The sequence below is a fragment of the Neophocaena asiaeorientalis genome, unplaced genomic scaffold (assembly GCF_003031525.2).
Source record: "Neophocaena asiaeorientalis asiaeorientalis breed wild unplaced genomic scaffold, Neophocaena_asiaeorientalis_V1.1 scaffold72, whole genome shotgun sequence".
Lineage (NCBI taxonomy): Eukaryota > Metazoa > Chordata > Mammalia > Artiodactyla > Phocoenidae > Neophocaena > Neophocaena asiaeorientalis.
In genome coordinates this window covers 6,610,671-6,631,470 of record NW_020185336.1, presented here as the reverse complement: position 1 = coordinate 6,631,470, position 20,800 = coordinate 6,610,671, and the positions used below count along the sequence as shown (strand labels likewise).

General features: G+C 39.3%; 1 protein-coding gene across 3 annotated transcripts in view; it reads right to left on the bottom strand.

Moving 5' to 3' along the window:
• Positions 1-20,800, bottom strand: part of LY75 (lymphocyte antigen 75) — a 126,176-nt gene that overhangs the window by 8,158 nt on the left and 97,218 nt on the right. Inside the window, exons 1-3 of one of the 3 annotated variants that reach the window (XM_024735906.1) lie at positions 20,777-20,794; positions 6,751-6,861; positions 293-409 (exon numbers count right to left, since the gene is read on the bottom strand). In XM_024735906.1, the coding sequence (XP_024591674.1) occupies positions 293-401 (109 nt within the window). In that variant the 5' untranslated portion in view covers positions 402-409; positions 6,751-6,861; positions 20,777-20,794. Of the gene's footprint in view, positions 1-292; positions 410-6,750; positions 6,862-20,566; positions 20,694-20,776; positions 20,795-20,800 lie in introns of those variants that run through there. The other 2 variants (XM_024735905.1, XM_024735907.1) reach the window with 2 other exon arrangements.

The window sequence follows — 20,800 nt, the reverse complement described above, 5'->3', positions numbered from 1 at the left end:
TTACCCTGACAGTTGTCTATCTTTATCCTATTGTTGACACTAGTACCAATTTTTATTACCCTACCATATTACAGAAATACTGAGCCTAGAACCATATTTTAATCCAGATGAAAGAATCAACTTTAACTTTCATATGTGACACACATTGAGCTGCTCAGGGGAAAGCTGTGGTACATACTGAAAATACAATCCCTGGAAACCACAGGAAATAGCGAACTACAGAATTGAAGAATCTAAAAGAAAGTTATCAGTTTTACTAACATTAAGAAAAAAATGTAAGAATATCACTTACCATCTGTGTCAAAAAACATGCCTAATAGGATATCATCTGGGCCTTTCCATTGCTTTTGCAAAGTATCCAGTATAAAAGCATTTTCTTCTTCATTATGTATGCTTATCATGTCTGCTCCTGAAATTATTTTAGGGAGAAGAAATCAGCATGTTCCCCAAATCAATGAAAATCACATGAAGTATATACAAATTATACATTATTATAATACATTATATTTTACATCCTTTAAAAAAATTAAGCTGGAAAATGTCATGCACATTTCTGAAGAGACAATATACTCATGAGAAAAGTAAAATGCTAATGTGATAAACTGAACAGAATCATACTTTTTATTTCATTCACTTAGGGTTAGTAATCTCGTAAACAACACGGAAAGAAAACATCATGGGAAGGCTGGAGCAGTAGAATACACTTCCTGCATCTCAACTTTTCACTGCCCCTTCCTCTAGCAATCATGGCCCCTCCTGCCCTCAGTTCACAATTATAGGGAGGAGTAGCTCTGACCACACTGAGGAGAGCTGAAAACTACCAGGGCAACTTGCCAGAACAGTCCCAAGACCTAGTGAAGTTCAAGTAACAAGCAGTGTCTGACCTGCCTCACTTAACTGGCCACCATGTGCCTGCTGCCTGAAGCCTATGCCTTTCCATATTTTCCCCTGTGGTCGCCCTTAGGGAAGTTCTGGGTAGGAAAAGTGATAAAGGAGGTCCTTGGTCCTTGTTCTCATTGGATAGCTGATATTTCCTGCTACTGTCTCACCTGGTTTGAGTAAAGAGCAGCAGCCACATATATTTTATGTCTCACATTTTTTAGCCTTTCAATCTATAAGCTACATAGCAGCCTATAAAATATTAGCAATAACTTCACTTTTCCCAGATATATTTAATCTTGTTTCTTAACCCAACAAAGATTCTCTTGCAAATTAAAAAAATCATTCCACTGTCTTAACTGGATGATACTTAGGAGAAAACGCTAATGGAGTTCGTTTCTCTCATGATATTGCATGTTTTTGCAAGTGAAGAATGAATGATGACATCAGAGCTTAAAAGCAACCAGAAATCTGGTGGGGAAGGTACATCTAACCCCTGGGAAAAATACATCCTTTCAGCTGTACTCAGCTAAGTGAGGAATAAACATCAAAATGTTTCTAAGAAACATGACTTTCCAGTCTCAGTAATTTTAGAAGTTAAAATTTTCATAATTTTCCAAGGAGAAGTTCATTGCTCCTAAACATTTTTAAAGTTATCTTGGAAGCTTTGGGTACTACAACTAATCCAGGTACTACATGGAGAGATGAGGAAGTCTTTCCTATTACTAAATCACATTCTTCCAAAATCATCCTGACTTAACAAAAACTTCCGAAAACTTGAGAATACTGCCTTGGATCAGTGGCTCTCCAACTTCAGTGTGCACCAGAATCACATGGAGGGCTTGTTAAAACAGTGTTGGCTCTGATTTAGCTGGAGTAACATGGGGCCTGAGAATTTACATTCCTAACCGGTTCCCAGGTGACACTGACGCTGCTGATCCAGGGAACACACCGAGAAATTATAGGAAACTTAAATAATAGGCCATTGTACTTAGGACACCACTCTAAAATCAGTAACCTTTTGGTAATTAACAGATATATGGAGACGAGAAAGAACCATTAGGTCATGACGTGGTAAGAGAAATTTGTATTAGGCAATTACTTTCACATCTTTTAAAAGAGTCTTAAAAAAATTTAACTACAGGGGAAAAGAAAACTACAGGACCTAAAATCTCCCCCCAAACAAACCATACTGTTAAAGAAGAAAAACTGGGCAGACTAAAGCTCTGTTATGAATAAAAAATAACAGGCAAACACCTTAATAGAAGAAAAAAAAATTGGTCTCAGACTGTTAAAAAGGCAGTAGACACGTATAGAAAACAAACTAGTGCTTACCAGTGGGGAGAGGGATGGGGGAAGGGGGCAACATAGGGGTGGGGATTAAGAGGTACTATTATGCATAAAATAAGCTACAAGGATATATTGTACAACACTGGAATATAGCCAATATTTTATAGTAACCAAAGATGGAGTAAAACCTTTAAAAGTTGTGAATCACTGCATTGTTCAATTTGTAACTTACTTAGTATTGTACATCGACTATACTTCAATTAAAAAAAAAGAATTCACCCTCACGAAAGGAAATGTAACACAAGAAGTGTGTGAAAAATGCAGTTTCACTGGTAAAAGAATAAAAAGAGTTTCAGACGTGCCAATTAAACAGTGCTGGCTTAGGGTGTAGAAAAATAGGAACTCATAAGTGGTTAGTTGGAGTAAAAATTAGTAAAACCTTTTTGGAGACAATTTGGCAAGATGTATGCAAGGCAATCATTGGCTCTGCTCAAATAGGCACAATCATTGATGATCATCACATTTACAACACTGGAAGACTGGAAGTAATTTAATAACCAATATTAGAGGATTAAATCAATTACGGCATATCTATATAGAGGAATAGTGTACAGTTATTAGGCAATATGCATTCTATATTTACTGCCATGGAAAAATATGTTTAAGGGAAAATGTAGATTATGGAAATATATATGTACATATAGTATATACATGTATACATATATACATGTATATATACATATCAAATTTTTATTAAAATATATCTGCCTGAGGGGTTGGAAGTCTAGAAGGATACTCACCAAAATGTTAATAGTCATTACATTTCCTTAGGATGGTACGATTTAGGGTAATTTTATTTTTAAAATATTTGCATATGTGCTTTTCTATATAGCGACTGTGCACTAATCGTGTAATTAAGAACTTTTAAAAGAAAAGAAAAAATAAGACTGACCTTTAAAATACTTAATACTTTTTTTTTTTTTTTTGTGGTACGCGGGCCTCTCACTGCCATGGCCCCTCCCATTGCGGAGCACAGGCTCCGGACGTGCAGGCCCAGCGGCCATGGCTCACGGGCCCAGCTGCTCCGCGGCATGTGGGATCCTCCCGGACCGGGGCACGAACCCGCGTCCCCTGCACCAGCAGGCGGACTCTCAACCACTGCACCACCAGGGAAGCCTCTAAAATACTTAATGCTTTAATCCAAAGTTAGAATTCAGCAAGGTTCTCTCTCTCAGTCATAGCTCCATTTTCAAAAATTCTATTATGGTTTTCTTATCAGTTCTAGCTGCTATCACCTCCTGTTAAATGTCATACAGACTTTTAATCTGTTTTACCCTCGTACTTACTTGTACGTAGTTGTGAAATGTAACCAAAATGCCATTTTAGAAAAATCCTCAAGGGCAATATTTAACTAGGTTAGAGTTTAGGCTTAGGTGTTCAGAGATGGGATTTTCATTCCTTTCTCTGATCTTGTGTCAGCCAATGGAACTTGAATGATTTTTAACGTTGCAATTTAAGTAAATACTGTATAAACTTAAATTAATATGTCAGGAAAAAAGACACACTTTAATTTTCTTTAACAAATGATAGCACAAATCCCTGAAGAACACATGTGCTCAAGCGAATTTTTTTTTTACAATGCATTACCAGCGATGCTACCTGCTGAGATGTAATTTGGGTCTTTAATTCTTTTTATGGCTAGTGACATAGCTCATACATAGATCACAAAAAGGAAAGACTGGAAATATTTATTTGTTCTATTATAATGAAAATATCTAAATTAAAGGTAAATGTTGCAAAATAAGAAAAATTTTAGCCTCTCACAATTATTTTCCTAGATGAACAGTAACAGTACCCAAAATAAGTACAAATAACATCAAGTAAATTACCACAAAGCACTGGGAATATTTCTAAATATAGCTCTCAGCAGTCCAAGTGGTAACAAGTCACCTATTTTCTATACCCCTAATTATAGGTTTAAGATAGGATTTTGTATACCTGTGAAGATTTTATAAATCCAAATGTAAATGTCCTAGTATTCCTTATGCTTTTCCTTCTTCATATATAGCAAACACTGAATTCATGTCCACCTACTGTTCTAAACCAAAACACTACCCTAGCCAAAAAAAGTAATGGTAATATTTAACGAATTTTAGCTAATTTTCTGATTCATCAATGAAATGGATATTTCCAGAGTGGAAGCAAATGTAGAGGATGATCAAATAAATGATGAGATTATCAGAAATGTATGAGAAATTAAAAATAATCAAATCAGTAAGACAAACTGAATTTATAAATATTTAACTGGGAAAAAAAGACATTTTTCTTTAGACACAAGATAAACTTTATAAGCAAATTTATATACAACGATTTAAAATTCCTAAGTGGCTACTCCACTTGAACAAGTAGAGTTAATGGACTTCAAATAATCAAACATTAGGCCTCAAAGTTGCTGGGTGTTTTCAATTTCATTTTGCTTCTTTTTCTAAAAAAAAAATTAGCAAATACAATTAACTACAGTTTAGTTGTAGAGGAAGTCAGTCAACAAATATTAACTATGCCTCTGTAGAGTATGCAGTTGCTTAACTGCTGAAGTTAAGTATTAAAGCTGGACGACGAAATCTGACCTTGTGGTTCATACAAGCTAATAGGAGTACAGGAACATGTCTTTTCTTGGCTCTGAGCCTCCAATGTAATTTGTTTATTGAAATCTGTGTTTATGTCCAAGTATACCTGACATAAATGGTTTTTAAAAAAGAGATAGAAAATAGTTGTTGGGGAAACACCCTTTAAAAAAATCTCGTGGACTTCCCTGGTGGCGCAGTGGTTAAGAATCCACCTGCCAATGCAGGGGACACGGGTTCAAGCCCTGGCCTGGGAAGATCCCACATGCCGCGGAGCAACTAAGCCCGTGCGCCACAACTACTGAGCCTGTGCTCTAGAGCCCGCGAGCCGCAACTACTGAGCCCGTGCGCCACAACTACTGAAGCCCGCGCGCCTGGAGCCTGTGCTCCACAACAAGAGAAGCCACCGCAATGAAGAGTGGCTCCTGCTTGCTGCAACTAGAGAGAGCCCGCGCACAGCAACAGAGACCCAACACAGCCATACGTACATACATATATATAGAAATAAAAATCTTGGAAGACCAGCAAAACTCCTATTACTCCATTTCCTTGGAGTGAAACCATATTAGCATGTCGGAAATGTCTTGTTTTCAAAGAGCCAATGTTCAACACCATTTAGCAAGTAAGGAAAATATGTATTGAGTATTACATGGCACTTCGTAGGATTTAAAACGGCTATGCCTACATTTATTCCTAAGGAAAACAATATGTACTGAGTAGTACGTGGCACTTCTTAGGATTTAAAACTCCTATGCTTACGTTTATTTCTTCTATAATAAGTGAATATGATTTTAATTAAAGCAATTTGATATTCTTCCAAAATGTTAATTGGTGGGTTGTCAGAAATCGTGTTTTTTAGATAAAGGGCATTTTTATTTTTATTTTTTATTTATGTAATTTTTGGCCGTGCCCTGTGGCATTCGGGATCTTAGTTCCCCAATCAGGGATGGAACCCATGCCCCCGGCATTGGGAGCACAGAGTCTTAACCACTGGACATCCAGGGAAGTCCCAGTAAAGCACATTTTTAAATGCTGGTGTTATGAATATGCTTAAGACAAAATTTAATGAAATAAGAGATTTTTAGATCTCACACAGTAATAAAAAGTACCTTTAAATAATCAAGGACTCTCATCTCACCATCATAGATATCTCAGTGGAAAAACATGCTAACTCACACCATCATTTTAGTCTGAGCTGACAAGTGTCACAATAAGAGGCTTAACAACAAGGATGCACTTTGGGCCAAACAGCCAAATATATAAAGAGCACCTAAGCACACCTTTTTTAAAATCACATTTTTATTTAAAAGATTTCAAAATGTGAAGTTATATTTCCCAGAGAATACTGAGCATATCATGTAGCAAATACATAGCCTTTTTTTCATTTTTATTTAACGGTATGCTTCTTTACCACCGTCTCACGTCACAGTCCCATGTAATCTAACTTCTGCCCCCACTGCATGCCTGAAACAGTACTTTCAGGGCAGAATAAGAGTGATTAAGAACGCTGGTCCTAAAATCAGACAGTCCCTGGTTTGAATCCTGGCTGTGCCAATGATTTCCTGTGTGACCTCTAACAAATAACTGAACTAGTTTTATTCTCTTGATAAAAGGAGGCTAATAATTTACTACCTGATAGGTTTGCTGTAATAATTAAAGCCAGTTAAAGTATATTATGTGCTTAAGAACAGTGCCTGACACAGTACTTACATTAAATACACCCTGCTCTTGCTAAGGTTCTGTCACTCCGCTTTGGGCAGTGTGGTCCAACAACTGTCTTCCAGCTCAAGGGTACAATCCAATTCCACTGTTTGTGTCTTGTGTATTATAGAATAAAAGCTGTCCATTTATTACAAGGACCAAGGTAAAAGTGAGATACGACAAAACTATTTTTTAAAGAACTTAGTGAACACTCTTTACTGATCAGTGAAAAAACAAAACAGAAAAAGCTCCTTACCATGGTCAGTACACTGATTTCTGACATCCTCTATGCTTTCTACTTTGATGGCTTCTTGAAGAAAAATGTAACAACTGTCTTGGAACTGAACCCAGGTGGATGAAGGGCAGTCTATGTGGAAGAAGAGATACGCTATTAAATAACTTTACTTTTATGAATTCCTAAAGATAAAGATATTAGATACTAAATTTTCACAGAAAAAAAAAGAATGGCAATTTCCCTTGTTAATTTTAGCCATAAGGCTCTTGGTCTTTGTTAAAATAAGAAATTGACTAGCGTGATAGGAATTTCTTTTTCACCATTGTACATGTGGGAAAAGGAAAATGCGCCACTGATTCCCTTCTGATTTGACAGAGCAAAGTTACAAGTCTTTAGGTGTTTAGTAGTTCAGACATGTAAATTATAGCATATTACATATGCTAATAACCAAGGCAATAAACTATCAAGGAAGAAAACCAATCAGAATTACAAGTTTTCTTTCAAGGTTATCTTTGCAGTATATAGTAACAATTCAATTTCAAAAGTCGTAAGAGTCTTACAAGATCTTTTTGTTCAAAATACACTTTCAAGAACAGAGAAGAAAAGAAGTTGCTAGATTATGAATATTCAGACAAGTTTTCCTATTGCACAAGAAAACAAGATTGATGTTTTTATGAATGTTTTAATTTAACACTTCATCAAAGCAGATTCTTTGAACCTAGTTTTATGAAACAGAACCATACTTCTTCCTCTCTTGCTGTAGAGGGTCATCTCCTTCATCTCTATCTTTTGGTGTTATTCATTATAAAGATGTGTATTTTTCAGCCTTGCCTCTGGAATTTCACTAGTTAGCATCAGAAGCAAAAGTAGGCCTGTTAAGACCTTGATTTCACTGGCCAGAAGGGAGAAAGGATGTGAAGATTTTATTGAATTCCAGTGAATAGAGGAACATTAAGGCATTAACCTTCCATATTCTCTTAGGTCTGTATAGGGAAAATCACTTTTTACCTGGTTTTATTTTTGCGGGATCTCAGTTCCTTGACCAGGGATTGAACCCAGACCACAGCAATGAAATCACCAAATCCTAACCACTAGACCTAGCACCAGGGAACTCCCTGAATTACAATTTTAATATAAACAAGTAGAAGAATGGCTTACTACAAAGATCAGAATTGAGCAATCAGCTCTGCTAGTCTAAATTCAACCACCTCCATTTCACTAAGCTCAGAATATGGCAGAGCCCATTCGTTGTCTCCAGTACTTGACCTCAGCTTCTTACACAGCACAGACTACAGGCCACCAAGCTACACTATCTCCCAGTCTTCTGGTGGCTTCTGGATAATGAAGTGTGAGCAGAAGTGAAATGTGCAAAAGTATGCCTTTAAAAGGAAAGAGTGTGCTCCCCAGACCACATTTCCTCTTTCCCTCTGGCTAAAATGTAGCTAGGTATCTTCAATCAATCAATCGTGTAAACAATGGAAACAGCCTAGGAATAACAGCAACAAGATAAAAGGATCCTAAGTGAAGCCAACATATCACACTCAGGTTGTAAAGAGAGAGAAAATAAACTTCGATCTTGTTAAGCCATTGATAATTCAGGTCATTGTTATAGCAGCTGAATCAATAACCTAATTAATATAATGGGCTACTTAAAATTACCTCAATTTGTGAGTCATGAGTTTTTCTCTGGCCTCATACTGCTACATTTAGTGATTAAACCATCCAAGATGTACTAGCCTTAGGGTAGGCATCCCAAGACACAATTTATTTTGTATATAGGTTCTTTTTTTTTTTCCTTCCTGCTGTTTATAAATTCTTGTCTTACACGTGTGACTACCTTGGTTTGAACTCCGGTAGGAATCTAGAACTTTCCCATTATGGTGGCTTAAAGTTGGAAAGGGATGTTTTAACAACAAGCACTTTGCTTTGGGAAAATGCTCACAGTAAACCATTAATTTTTAAAAATCTCACTGTAAAAATATATCTGCAGTATGATTCCAATGTTTAAAAAGCAAGGAAGTCTAAAATATCATGTATCACTTATATGTGGAATCTAAAAAAAGGGTACAAATGAACTTATCTACACAACAAATAGAGTTACAGATATAGAAAATAAACTTACTGTTACCAGGGGGTAATGGGGGGGAGGGATAAACTGGAAGATTGGGATTGACATATATACACACTACTATATATAAAACAGATAACTAATAAGGACCTACTGTATAACACAGAACTCTACTCAATACTCTGTAATGGCCTATATGGGAAAAGAATCAAAAAAGGAGTGGATATATGTATATGTATAACTGATTCTCTTTGCTGTACACCTGAAACTAACATAACTAACAAACTAACAACATTGTAAATCAACTATACTCCAATAAAAATAAAAAAAATAATAAAGTAAAATTAAATTAAATTTTAAAAAAGCAAGGAAGTCTACAAAAGTTCAGGAATTGGAAAGGCATGTTGTAGGAAGGTGGCTCAGGAAGGGCCTGAAAACAAGGTGCTTGGTTGAAAGTCTGTATGTGGAGCAAACCCTTAGATCCTCTTCCTGGGGAGCAGTACTCAGCCATCTCGGTTTCTCTGTACACCTCTGCTGCCTTCTTTTCAGAAGAAAAGACTTTTATTCCTGCATTTCCACTTCCAGACCATCAACATTACCCACTGCTCATCCTTTGAGATTCAGGCCATCTATCTACACCACTTTCTCTAAGACACCACCACTGTAATGTATTTTAACTTCCGCTTGTAATTTCATCACATAGTTCTTTCTCTTTGAACTCACCATCCAATGGCCATGTAAAGTAGCAGAAGGAACACAACTTTGAAGTCAGACAGACCTGTATTTTTATCTTGGTGGTGAGACCTTGGACAACTTATTTCCTCAGGCAAAAAGGGATAACAACCTCATTGGATTGTTGTTATGAACATTAAGAAGCAACAAAACTGCACAGCACAGTGCCTAGCACAAGGAAGGTGCCCAATATATTGTAGCTTTTATTAACTCTACCATCCTCGGCACCCTTCTCTAGAGACAGTGACCTCTCTGAAAATAGGGGCCGAGCCTTACTTTTGAATCCCCAACACCTCAGATAGCTCCTTGGACTATAATAGGGACCAAAATATTGTGCTAAATGAATGAATGAATCCTATCTCTACAACCTTAAATGGCTTAATTTATCATCCCTTCACCATCCTCAAAACACTCCCTTTGCAGTATATTCATCTTTTCCTTCTAGAAGCAGGCTGTTTTCTTATACCCTGGAATAGAACCGGATTGACCTTGCTGCCAATTCTAACACCGTTACTGGTACAGTTGGCCCTCGGTATCTGTGGGTGTGGAACCCTCGGATACAGAGGACTGATTGTACTACGCCACTTTATATAAGGTACTTGAGCATCCTCGGATTTTGATATCCACAGAGGGTCCTGGTACCAGTCCCCTGAAGATACCGAGAGACTATACTTTTTAAAAATTAAACTTTTTACTGAAATACAATATACAATGTGCAAATCATACATACCTATCTTGGTGAATCTGCATAGAATGAACATACCCATGTAATCATCGGTGAGATGAAGAAACAGACCATTAACCAAAACCGTTTGGTCCACTCACTTCCAAAGGTAATCACACCTAACTTCTAACACCACAGATTAGTTCTGTCAGTTTTTGAACTCTATAGTAATGAACACATACAGTATGTACTCTTTAGTGTCTGGTTTCTTTTGATAAACATTACTTTTATGAGATTTATTTATGTTGTAGCATGTAGCTGTAGGTTCTTTCTCATTGCTATATAGTATTGTATGACTTTATTCATTCTGTTGATGAATGCTTGGGTAGTTTCTAGTTCGTGGCCATGACAATATATGATGCTATAAACATCCTCTGCACGTTTTGGTGCACATATGCATGCCTTCTTGTGGGTATATTTCTAGAAGTAGATTGCTGGGCCATAGAGTGTACATGTGTCCAGCTCTGACAGATACTGCCAAACACTTTTCCAAGGTGGTTATAATCCTTTTAAACAAGTAGGTTTAAAAAAAACCAAAAAACCCAGTTTGATAATCTTTGTCTTTTGAGTATTTCCATTAATATTTAACATAGTTATGGATGTATTTGAGTTTCTATCTACCATCTTACTATTCATTTTCTTATTTGTCCTACCTGTTTTATGTTCTTTTTTTCCCTTTGTTGTCTTCTTTTTGGATTATTAAACAATTTTATATTCCATTTTTCTTTTAGCTTATTAATTACACATTCTTTATTTCTATAGTGGGTACCCTGAAAATTACAGCATGCAACCTTGATTTATTAGTACCTAAAATAAATGAGTACTTTTACCATTTCCTAGACAGCACTGGGGTCTTACAGTGATTTAACTTCTCTTCCTTTGTGTTACTGGTATCACTATTTTGCACGGTCAATGTTCATTTAGTTTTAAACACATATTTACCTTCTCTGTTGCTTTTCATTCCTTCTTACATTTCCGTATTACTAAATGTAATACTTTTCTGTTTGCCTGAATAAACCCCTTTAATGGTAGGTCTATTACAAATTCCCTCAACTCTTGATTTTCTGTAAATGTCTTTATACTGCCTTCCTGTTTGAAGGCCATTTTTGCAAGTACAAAATTCTAGAATGGCAGCTTATCTTTCATTGAAGATGTATATAATTTTACTGTTTTGGCTTCCATCATTCCTATTGAGAAATCAGGTATTAGTCTGATTGTTACTCTTTGATGGCTGCTTTCAAGATTTCCTTTGTCGTCTTTGGTTTTTAATAGTTTGACAGTGGTATGCCTAGTATTTTTTTTTAATCCTGGTAATAATGTAATGCAATTATTGAATCTGTGGGTTTATTTTCACTGTTCACTTTTGGAAAGTTCTTGGCCATCATCACTTCAAATAATGCTTCTCCTCCATTTTCTCTCTCCTCCCTTTCTGGGACTCAAAATACATATATGTTAGATTTCTCACCATGTCCAATATGTTCACTTTGCTCTTTTCTATTTTTAATACTTTTGGCTCTCCATATCATAATCTTGTTCTTTCTGGTTTACTAATCTACTCTTCAGTTTTAACAAATCTGCTATTAAACCCATCTACTGAGTTCATAATGTCAGCTATTTTTCAGTTACAGAATTTCAGCTTGTTTGTATTTTTATAGATTCTGAGTCTCTGGTGAAATTCTCAATCTTATAAACATTCTCGAACTTATTACGATTATTTTTTATTTCTTTAATTTTTATTTTATTATTTGATTGCACAGGCGGGCTTCTTAGTTGCGGCACATGGGCTCCTTAGTTGTGGCTCATGGGCTCCTTAGTTGCAGCTCGCTGGCTCCTTAGTTGCAGCATGCATGTGGGATCTAGTTCCCTGACCAGGGATCGAACCCAGGCCGCCTGCATTGGGAGCATGTAGTCTTAACCACTGCACCACCAGGGCAGTCCCTATTACGATTATTTTTAAAGTTCATTTTTGAAAACTCTAATTTCTGGGTCACCTGTTGGTCTGTTTTTATTTTCCCCGCTTTGGCCTGTTTCTTATTATGCCTGGTAGTTTTTTTTTTTTTTTTTTTTTATCAAATACCAGATACTGTGCAGGAAAAACTGCACAGTATCTGTTATCTAATATTTAAAATTAAAAACATTGCAGAGGCTCTAGAGGATGTCATTCTCCCCTAGAAAGGATTCTGGTAGGCATCTGGAGTATTGGAGATTATCTTAATACAATCAAGGGTGGAGTCCACCTGAGGGGGATGTTACAACCTTTGTGAGGCCCAATATCCATGGATTCCAACTGAAAGCCTGGATATTAGCTAAAGTCCCTCCTCTTTGGCAAGTAAAAACTCAAATTTTTGTCTCCCTAACACCATGAGAATGCCAAAAACTCTGCTCTGCTTTTAGCTGTTTAAAATTTGGGCAACTCTCCTAAAGGGAAAAGTAGTGCACAGAATATTGGGCTCGCATCAACGAGTTGCCTTAGCAGCTCTCTGATGCCTGCAAAAACCATTATTATGGAATTTTATTTAGATTTTCCAGCTGTTCTTAGTGGGAGCGTTAGTATCCCACTCCACTATAGCCAGAAGCAGAATTCCCTCTTTCACACTTTTAAGCAAGTTATCGATAAGTGCTACCATAATCCGTCCAACAATCGTTTGCTGAGCAACTCCCACGTGTCAGATACAACCGTCAGTGCTAAGGGGTAAGGATAAAAGGATTTAAGGGGAATGGGTCCTACACTTGAAGTGCTCAGTCTGATAGGAGAGTCAGACACATATAAATAACAAAGGTGTGAGAGGTTAAATGCTATAAGACTATAGATGAAAAAGTAATAACTTGTAGAGTAAGGAACCATTTCAAAAAGGAGACAATATTTGAGCTGCAATTCGCAGGACAAATGAGTTTACCATGTGGAAAAGGAAAAAGATAAAGAAATCCCAGGCAGAATGGAACACCATAAAAAGCACAGTGACAGGCACCTAGTAAGGAGTCAAATATTTGTTGAATGGGTGAACTAAGCAGGTCTCTCCCTCCCCACACTCCTCCCACCAGATGTTTTATGTATTAAGACGTAAGAGAGAAAAGAAAAGCAATCATTTCCAGAATGAAACTCAAATTGAAAGTCACAAGGGCACATACTCTGAATTGCAAACTTTGACTCTTTTTTCTTCTCCTATTTTCTTCTGATTCCCTTTGTTGTTTTTTCTTTAGCCTTATGGAATTGAAAAAAAATGGAAATGGAAACAGACTCCATTACCACATTTAAGGACACCTGAAACAACTTTATAAAGTGAAACACTGGAAGTCTTGAACCACGGGTTAAGAAATGCCCTCTTGTATCATTTCTAGTCAAAACTATACATAGGATTTTGTACTGACAATAAATAAGAATATAAAAAAATAATTCTTGAAATACTGTTTAAATGGAATAAAGCATGTCTATTAAGTATACAAAAATATAATCAACACCAAGTGAAGTGAAATTTATAAATTATTTCTTTGTATACTTGTAGCTCTTAGGCTTTACAATTACAATGAACTCTGATCTCCAAACCATCTATAAAGTATATTCTTTTTATCAGTAGCAACTCATGTGTCAGTTCTCCATGAAATGTCCAACCCTCACCTTCCCATAACCTCTGATTCCTCTGAACTTCTACAGGACTTTGCACTATACAACATGTAAGAGGCCTTTTCTGGTTATAAAGACTAAAGACTTGTTCAGGTTACCCCAAACAATAGAGATGTTTTGCAAGGATACATGGGGTAATAAGAAATCTGAGGATACTATCCCAGAAAACAGGCCTCCTAGGGCTCTTACATACAAGGTACCCCTACCTAGCTTAGAGTAGTCAGCCTTTGATATAGGAAATTATCCTTATTTTGATTAGTTATGGCTTGGATGGTGAGCATAATATGGAACGAACCATGGCCCTATGCAGAAGAACTGTAGGAGGCCATTCTTGGAAAAGGGGCTGTGTTATCCTTTGATGACCAACACACATTCATGTTCACTGATAAATCCTGCTTTTCTGTATGGTAGTTATCTGATACTTATCCTGTTTTCCCAATTGGACTGTTAACTGCATGACAACAGAGATCATAACTTAAACCTAACTTGTACCCCCAATAATAACTATGATAGAGTTTTGTACATAACACAGAGAGCCTGCAGAGAAATGGGACAGTGCAGGGTTCTGATTGAGCACATTAAGCTATGGAGAAAAGTCTGGCTCTGACTACATGATCTCGGGTATGTTACTTAACTGTGCTCCAATTTCCCTATTTGTAAAGTGGGGATGATGACAGTACCTATCTCAGGGAGTTGTTGTGAGAAAATTGTTTTAGGCGCTAGGGATTCCACAGTGAATAAAAAGGAACAAAAATCCTACCATCCTGGAGCTTATATTCTAGTTAAGGCATATACATGAAGGCAAGATAAATAGGTAAAATAATATGTTAGATGGTATTATTATTATTATTATTTTTTGCCGTACGCGGGCCTTTCACTGTTGTGGCCTCTCCCGTTGCGGAGCACAGGCTCCGGACGTGCAGGCCCAGCGGCCATGGCTCACGGGCCCAGCCGCTCCGCGGCATGTGGGATCCTCCCGGACCGGGGCACGAACCCGTGTCCCCTGCATCGGCAGGCGGACTCTCAACCACTGCGCCACCAGGGAAGCCCTGGTATTTTATTTAGATAGTACATTAGCAATCTATTGCTATGTAACAAATTAGCAACTTAAAACAATAAAAACCTTTATTATCTCACACAATTTCTCTGCATCAGGAATTCAGAAGCAGCTGCTTAGCTGGGTGGTTTTGGCTTGGCATCTCTCATAAAGTTTCAGTCAGGGCTGCATCTATCTGAAAAGCGAACTGGGGCTGGAGGATCAGCCACCAAGTGAGTAGGAGCTGGCTGTGGGTAGAAGGCCTCAGTTCCTCACCATCTGGACTTCTCCACAGGGCTGCTCAAGGGTCCTTATGACATGGCAGGTGGCTTCCCTAAGAGCAAGTGATTCAAATGAGAACAAGGTAGAAGTGCAATGTCTTTTACAATCCAGCCTTGGGAGCCACTCTCCATTATTTCCACAGTGTCCTGTTGGTTATACAGGATACAGGTCAGCCCTACTCAGTGAAGAGTATGAATACCAGGAAGCCAGAATCTTTGGGGCCACCTTGGAGGCTAGCAACCACAGATAAGAGATGCCAGGTCCTGACTGTAGGGTGGGGGCTGGGGTTGAAGTTGTAGAAAGGTGTCCAAGGAAGACGTCACTGTAAAGGTGACATATACAAAAAGAGATCTGAAGGAGCTGAAGGAAAAGAGCCAAGTACTTATCTAGGTCACACAGGCCTCTGGGATGGGAATGAGTGTGATGATAATGATAACGGACAAAGCCCCTTGCTGAATAATTCAATAAGCAATATGTGATAAGACAAGAAAAAGCCCCCAAACCCAAAAATAAAAACAAAAAGCTATAGGCAGAAAAGCAGAAAACAAACCGTTAACTTCATATCCTTACAACTTTCAACTTTTTTCCTTAGGCTCATTTCAGCATTATCAATTAACTCCAGTTAATGTAGCACTGAACCCTTCTTCTCATGCTACCAGTCAGAGTGTGTGCCCCAGAAACAAGCTTTAAGCACTACTCACGACATATATTTTTACTATGGGAGAAGAGTGTTCCAACAGAGGCTGATACCTCTTGTGAGGGAACTACTGAGGTTCACGCACTTCATAAGCAGAAAGGCTAAACTAAGTCTTTTTCAATGCTAAGTATCTTTGCTATAATGAAAAACCTGTCTCCCCAAAATACTGCCATAAGTTCTCAATTACGGGTTCTGTAATGTTTTCTAGAAAGTATATTTCAAGAAACATCCTTGGGTCAAAAAAAAAAAAAAAATCCTGCCCACAATGCTCTCTCCAAAGTGCTTTTCTGTTACTCTTGCTTCTTCACAGCTGCTGAAAGATAGGTTGTTATTAATAACGCACCTAAATGACTCTTCATGGATTGTATAATTTTATAATTCTATTGATTTAATATGTACAGAAATTTAGGAGCCTGATGAAAATTTTGAAAGCTTGTACTTAACTCCAAAACTTTCCAAATAGATCCTCCGCTTAAAATTATCATGCGCTGGACTTCCCTGGTGGCGCAGTGGTTGAGAGTCCGCCTACCGATGCGGGAGACATGGGTTCGTGCCCCGGTCCGGGAAGATCCCACGTGCCGCGGAGCGGCTGGGCCCATGAGCCATGGCCGCTGAGCCTGTGCGTCCGGAGCCTGTGTGCTCCGCAGCGGGAGAGGCCACAACAGTGAGAGGCCCGCGGACCGCAAAAAATCAAAAAACAAAAAAAATTATCATGTGCTAAAAGACTAAAATGTCAGAGCCACAAGAATGTTTTGCATTACCAGTCAGCTCTAATGGAACTCTCTGTTCCCTTGTAATTAATTTTTTTAAAGAACCAGGCACAGCATAAGAGGAAGTGATCCTTGGGACAGACTTGTTCTAAATGTTAACAAAGGAGGCAAGATTGTACTTTTTTTCCTTGCCAATAATAAGACCTTTGCCCCTCTCCTATTAGACATGAGTCAGTCACTTACCTTCCACAAGGGCAGAGGAGGAGGAAGAAAGAGGCGCTGGTTATTACCTTCATTAAGTATGGAGGAGGACATGGTGTACCAGGCCCCTGATAATCCGGAGGGCCTGGGCTGCAAAGATATCCCTGAATTGTAAGGAAATTCAGCCACTCTGACACTCAGTCCCCTCCCCACGCTACCCAACCTAGCTTCCAAGATGTCCACCCCCATCTTCTCCCTTCACGTCCCTTCTCAGAAAAGCTGTCATGACTTTTATTCATAGAATGAGGGTGCCAGTGCTTCTCTGCGCCTTTCTTACTGGGCAACGCTGGTCTATTCTCTTATAGATGCAATCTCAAGATTTGTCCTCAAAATCTAAAATAATCTTAAATACTTGATATGTATAATAAAAAATTGTGGACAGCAACCCTGTTGCAAAACTAATTTTCAACACGGAAGCACATTTCTAAAAGCTTCTCAACAATGAAAGAAGTCCTGAAATAATACCTAATTACTATTTCACTTTTTCATTGGAAGGCAAATGAACACTTACTAACATTTCAAAATTTACAATCTGAAATAATTTCCCCTGAAACATCACTGCTCCATTCACAAAGGGCCAGAAAAAGTCACATCAATAGATTAAGGTGACTTAATGCTTTGAATTCAATTATGAGATGAGCTCATGGGCGGAAGTAAAAATAATTTGAAGGAAACTGCAATCCCATTATCGCCCCCTACTTCTTAAATCATTCATCTAAATTTTTTGTCCTTTCATTATAAATTAGAATAAAGTACAGAGACACTTTTCAAAACAAAACAAAACAAAAAATCCACAAGATAGTAAAGTTTCTGCTGTTATGGAGCTCCCTTGGTAAGGGGAGCGAAAAGCAAGAAGAGAGTGAAGAAACGAGATTCATTCTGAGAGAATTCAGTGCTCTGAAGAAGAGAAAACACGGGGATGTGATAGAGAAGGTGGCATATGAACAGAGCTCTGAACGATACGGGAGTGGGCAGCCATGCCAAGGACTGGGGAAGGGGAGGACGGTCTGGGCAGAAGAGCCAGGAGGTGGCTGAGTCCCCAGAGGTCGTCGTGGATAAACAGAGTGAATAGCAGGAAGGGCGGTAAGAGGTGGCGTCAGGGAAGGAGGCCGAGTATTGTAGGCTACGGCAACTCAAAGTGAGAAAGGATGCAGTGACCACAGAATGGGGTTTCCTCTAACATGCTTGTGTTCACTTATATTCACGCTGCTCACAGGAAACCACTGACCCAAGAAACAGACACCGATCATGTACCATGTACAACAAGTGCCGTTACAGAAGAACTTTTTAAAAGGGATGCCATGGAACCTTACTCAGGTATTTTTTGTTCATTGTGATTTTTCAAGATAATATCTAAGAACAACACAAGGTCATTTACACTAATAAACTCCAAAATAACAGAGAACAATAATTTCCATTTCAACATTACATTTATACTTTATGCAACACCCTAGGAGCTTTTCTGTTAAGACCTTGCCATTCAGCAAATTCCATGAGAACCTTGAAAAGCTCTTTCTTTACTTAGTTCTAAGCCAAATGTGATTCCTGATCTTGTCTGGATAGATCTGTGAAGTATGATGATAAAACACATAGTTTTTCAGCCCTGTGTTATCAACATGTATGGGAATGTGCTCGGTAACCATACACATCAACAGACATAAAGCGGCACTTGTGACATAATTTTCTAGTTGCAATAATTACCCTTCACTTCGTATGAAGAGAACAAAGGAAAACCAAGATTCACCATGCCTGGAATAGGTGCTAGACATGGAGTTCTCACTGAATGCTCACTACAGCCCCATGGGTATTATCTCCATTTTACTGAAGTGCAATGAGTTGCACAATTCGATCAAGGCCACAGAGTCTGTACCTAACTCCAAAGCTCATGCTCCTTCTAAATTAATCCTTCAAACCTCCTGAGAGAAGCTGATTCATTAATAGCAATCATTTATTCGACAGGCACTTCTTCAGCTCTTGAAAAGTCTATTTAACCATACTTGACTTATAAAAGGAAAAAGAACAAAACTTTCCAAAGATAGTTTTGAGACAGGCTGGGACCTGGGACCCTTTGCTGCAATGCTTGCACCTGGACAAACGTCTCCTCCAGCAACAGAATGCAAAGAAGCTATAAGAGACTAAAAATAACTGCACGCATGCACAGTTGGGGCAAATTATGAGCAACAAGATACAAAAAGATCAAAACCCAACTGCCGCTTCTGAGCTGCCAGGAGCAAAGGCAGGGTACTGCTCATGATCCCTGCACACAGCACCACCAAGGGGGTGGGCAGCCCACCTAAGCAACCTCTCCAGCCACCCATGTCTGCTCCTACCCTCAACCCCACTTAGGGGATCAGCTCGCCCCCGCTTAGGGAGCAAGCAAGGGCACTTGTTATTTGTTCTCACTCCCTCACGCTGCAGCATCCCCCTCATAAAGCCTGGCCTGAATTCCTCATCTGGCCTCGTCAATTTCTATTAAGGAGACCAAGGGCCCAGGTGGGTAACAGCCTGTCTTCCATTGCTGATCAAAACAGCTTCTCTTAAGAGAAATACCACACAATCTAGAAACGGACTTTAAAAAAAATCTGACAAGAAAAGTATTTGTTTTACTGAACCTGACACATGAAGGCGCGGCAACCCAGAGGGTGGCTTAAATGGGCGTTTAGATGTTACTGGCAAACATAAGGAGGGCGTGCATAAGGAGGGATTCACAGAATCTCTGGTCCAGCCTTGTTTTGGACAAAACGAATGTGCTCAGTCTCAACAGTGTGAAACTCTTGTTTCTGCTCCTCCATAGGCAGCAGATGGCATAACTGGTCATAAATGCTGGTCGACAAAAGGTGTCAGGATAGGAGCTTTGAGTTTGTAAAAAAAGGCAACTTCTGAGCTGCTTACTCTACTGCTGCCTCCAATACTGAGATCCTTTAATATATTCCTGCTTGTCAGCGGGCTTCCAGCAGGAATTTATAAAATGGCAGTGAAATTCACGGGGGGCGGGGAGCCAAACTCTTGCATAATCATTTTATTCAAACCCACGCAAGAACTCACTTAGTTCTTGTTTATTTTGCTCCTTAATTCCTGGAATTGTTCAATCAGTGATTTTGGATGGAAGTCTTTCCCCAGAGTTTCCCCCATCAACATTTTTGACATGTTTGCAAGAGAAACTTGTTTTAAAAAACACAAAACATTCAAGAGAATTGTCCATTTTCCTCACGATTCATCCTGGAAATGACTGACTAATCAAGAGTAATTTTTCAGATGTCACTTGCACAACAGCAGACTGGACTTAAAGATTTTTAAATCACACGACTTAAGTGGAATCCAGGCCTCGCCTGTTCTCGTCCCACTTCCATTCAGGGTTATTTGGCTGAACTGTTTTCCTGTTTCGACAACTTGAACACCAACCAATTGGTCAAACAACGCCGAGAGAAAAAGAGGGCCAGCTTCCTCCCACCCCCCGCCCCCGCCGCTCACGAGCTGAGGACATCTCCGCAGCCAGCTTCCCCACTTCTCCTTTCAGCCCCAAATGGCCCTGAAACTATGTTCGTCCTGGGGCTCGAAGTCCCTCCGCTCTCCTGTCAATTAGCGCCGTTTGGGACCCCTGCCCGCGAGTGGGGTCTGCGCCGAGGATGTGGACGCGGCGGGAGACGAAGGGCGCTCTCGGGTCCCCGGCTACCCCCTCCCCAGGGACGCTCTCTCGGAACCCACCGAACGCGGAGGTCGGGGGGGTGGTGGTGACCAGACGCCAGGGCGCACGGGTGTGCGCGGGGTGGGCGTGCAGGGGAGCGCGACATGCCCGTGGAGTTGAAACCCTCGGCCGCGGAGGGGGTGGAGGGTCTCCGCCGGGCGGCCGGAAGGCGGTCGCTCCGGGCCCGGGCTCCCAGGCCGAGGAGGGGGCGCGGCAAGGGGCCAGCTTACCCGCAGCGGCGGCCGCGGCTGCGA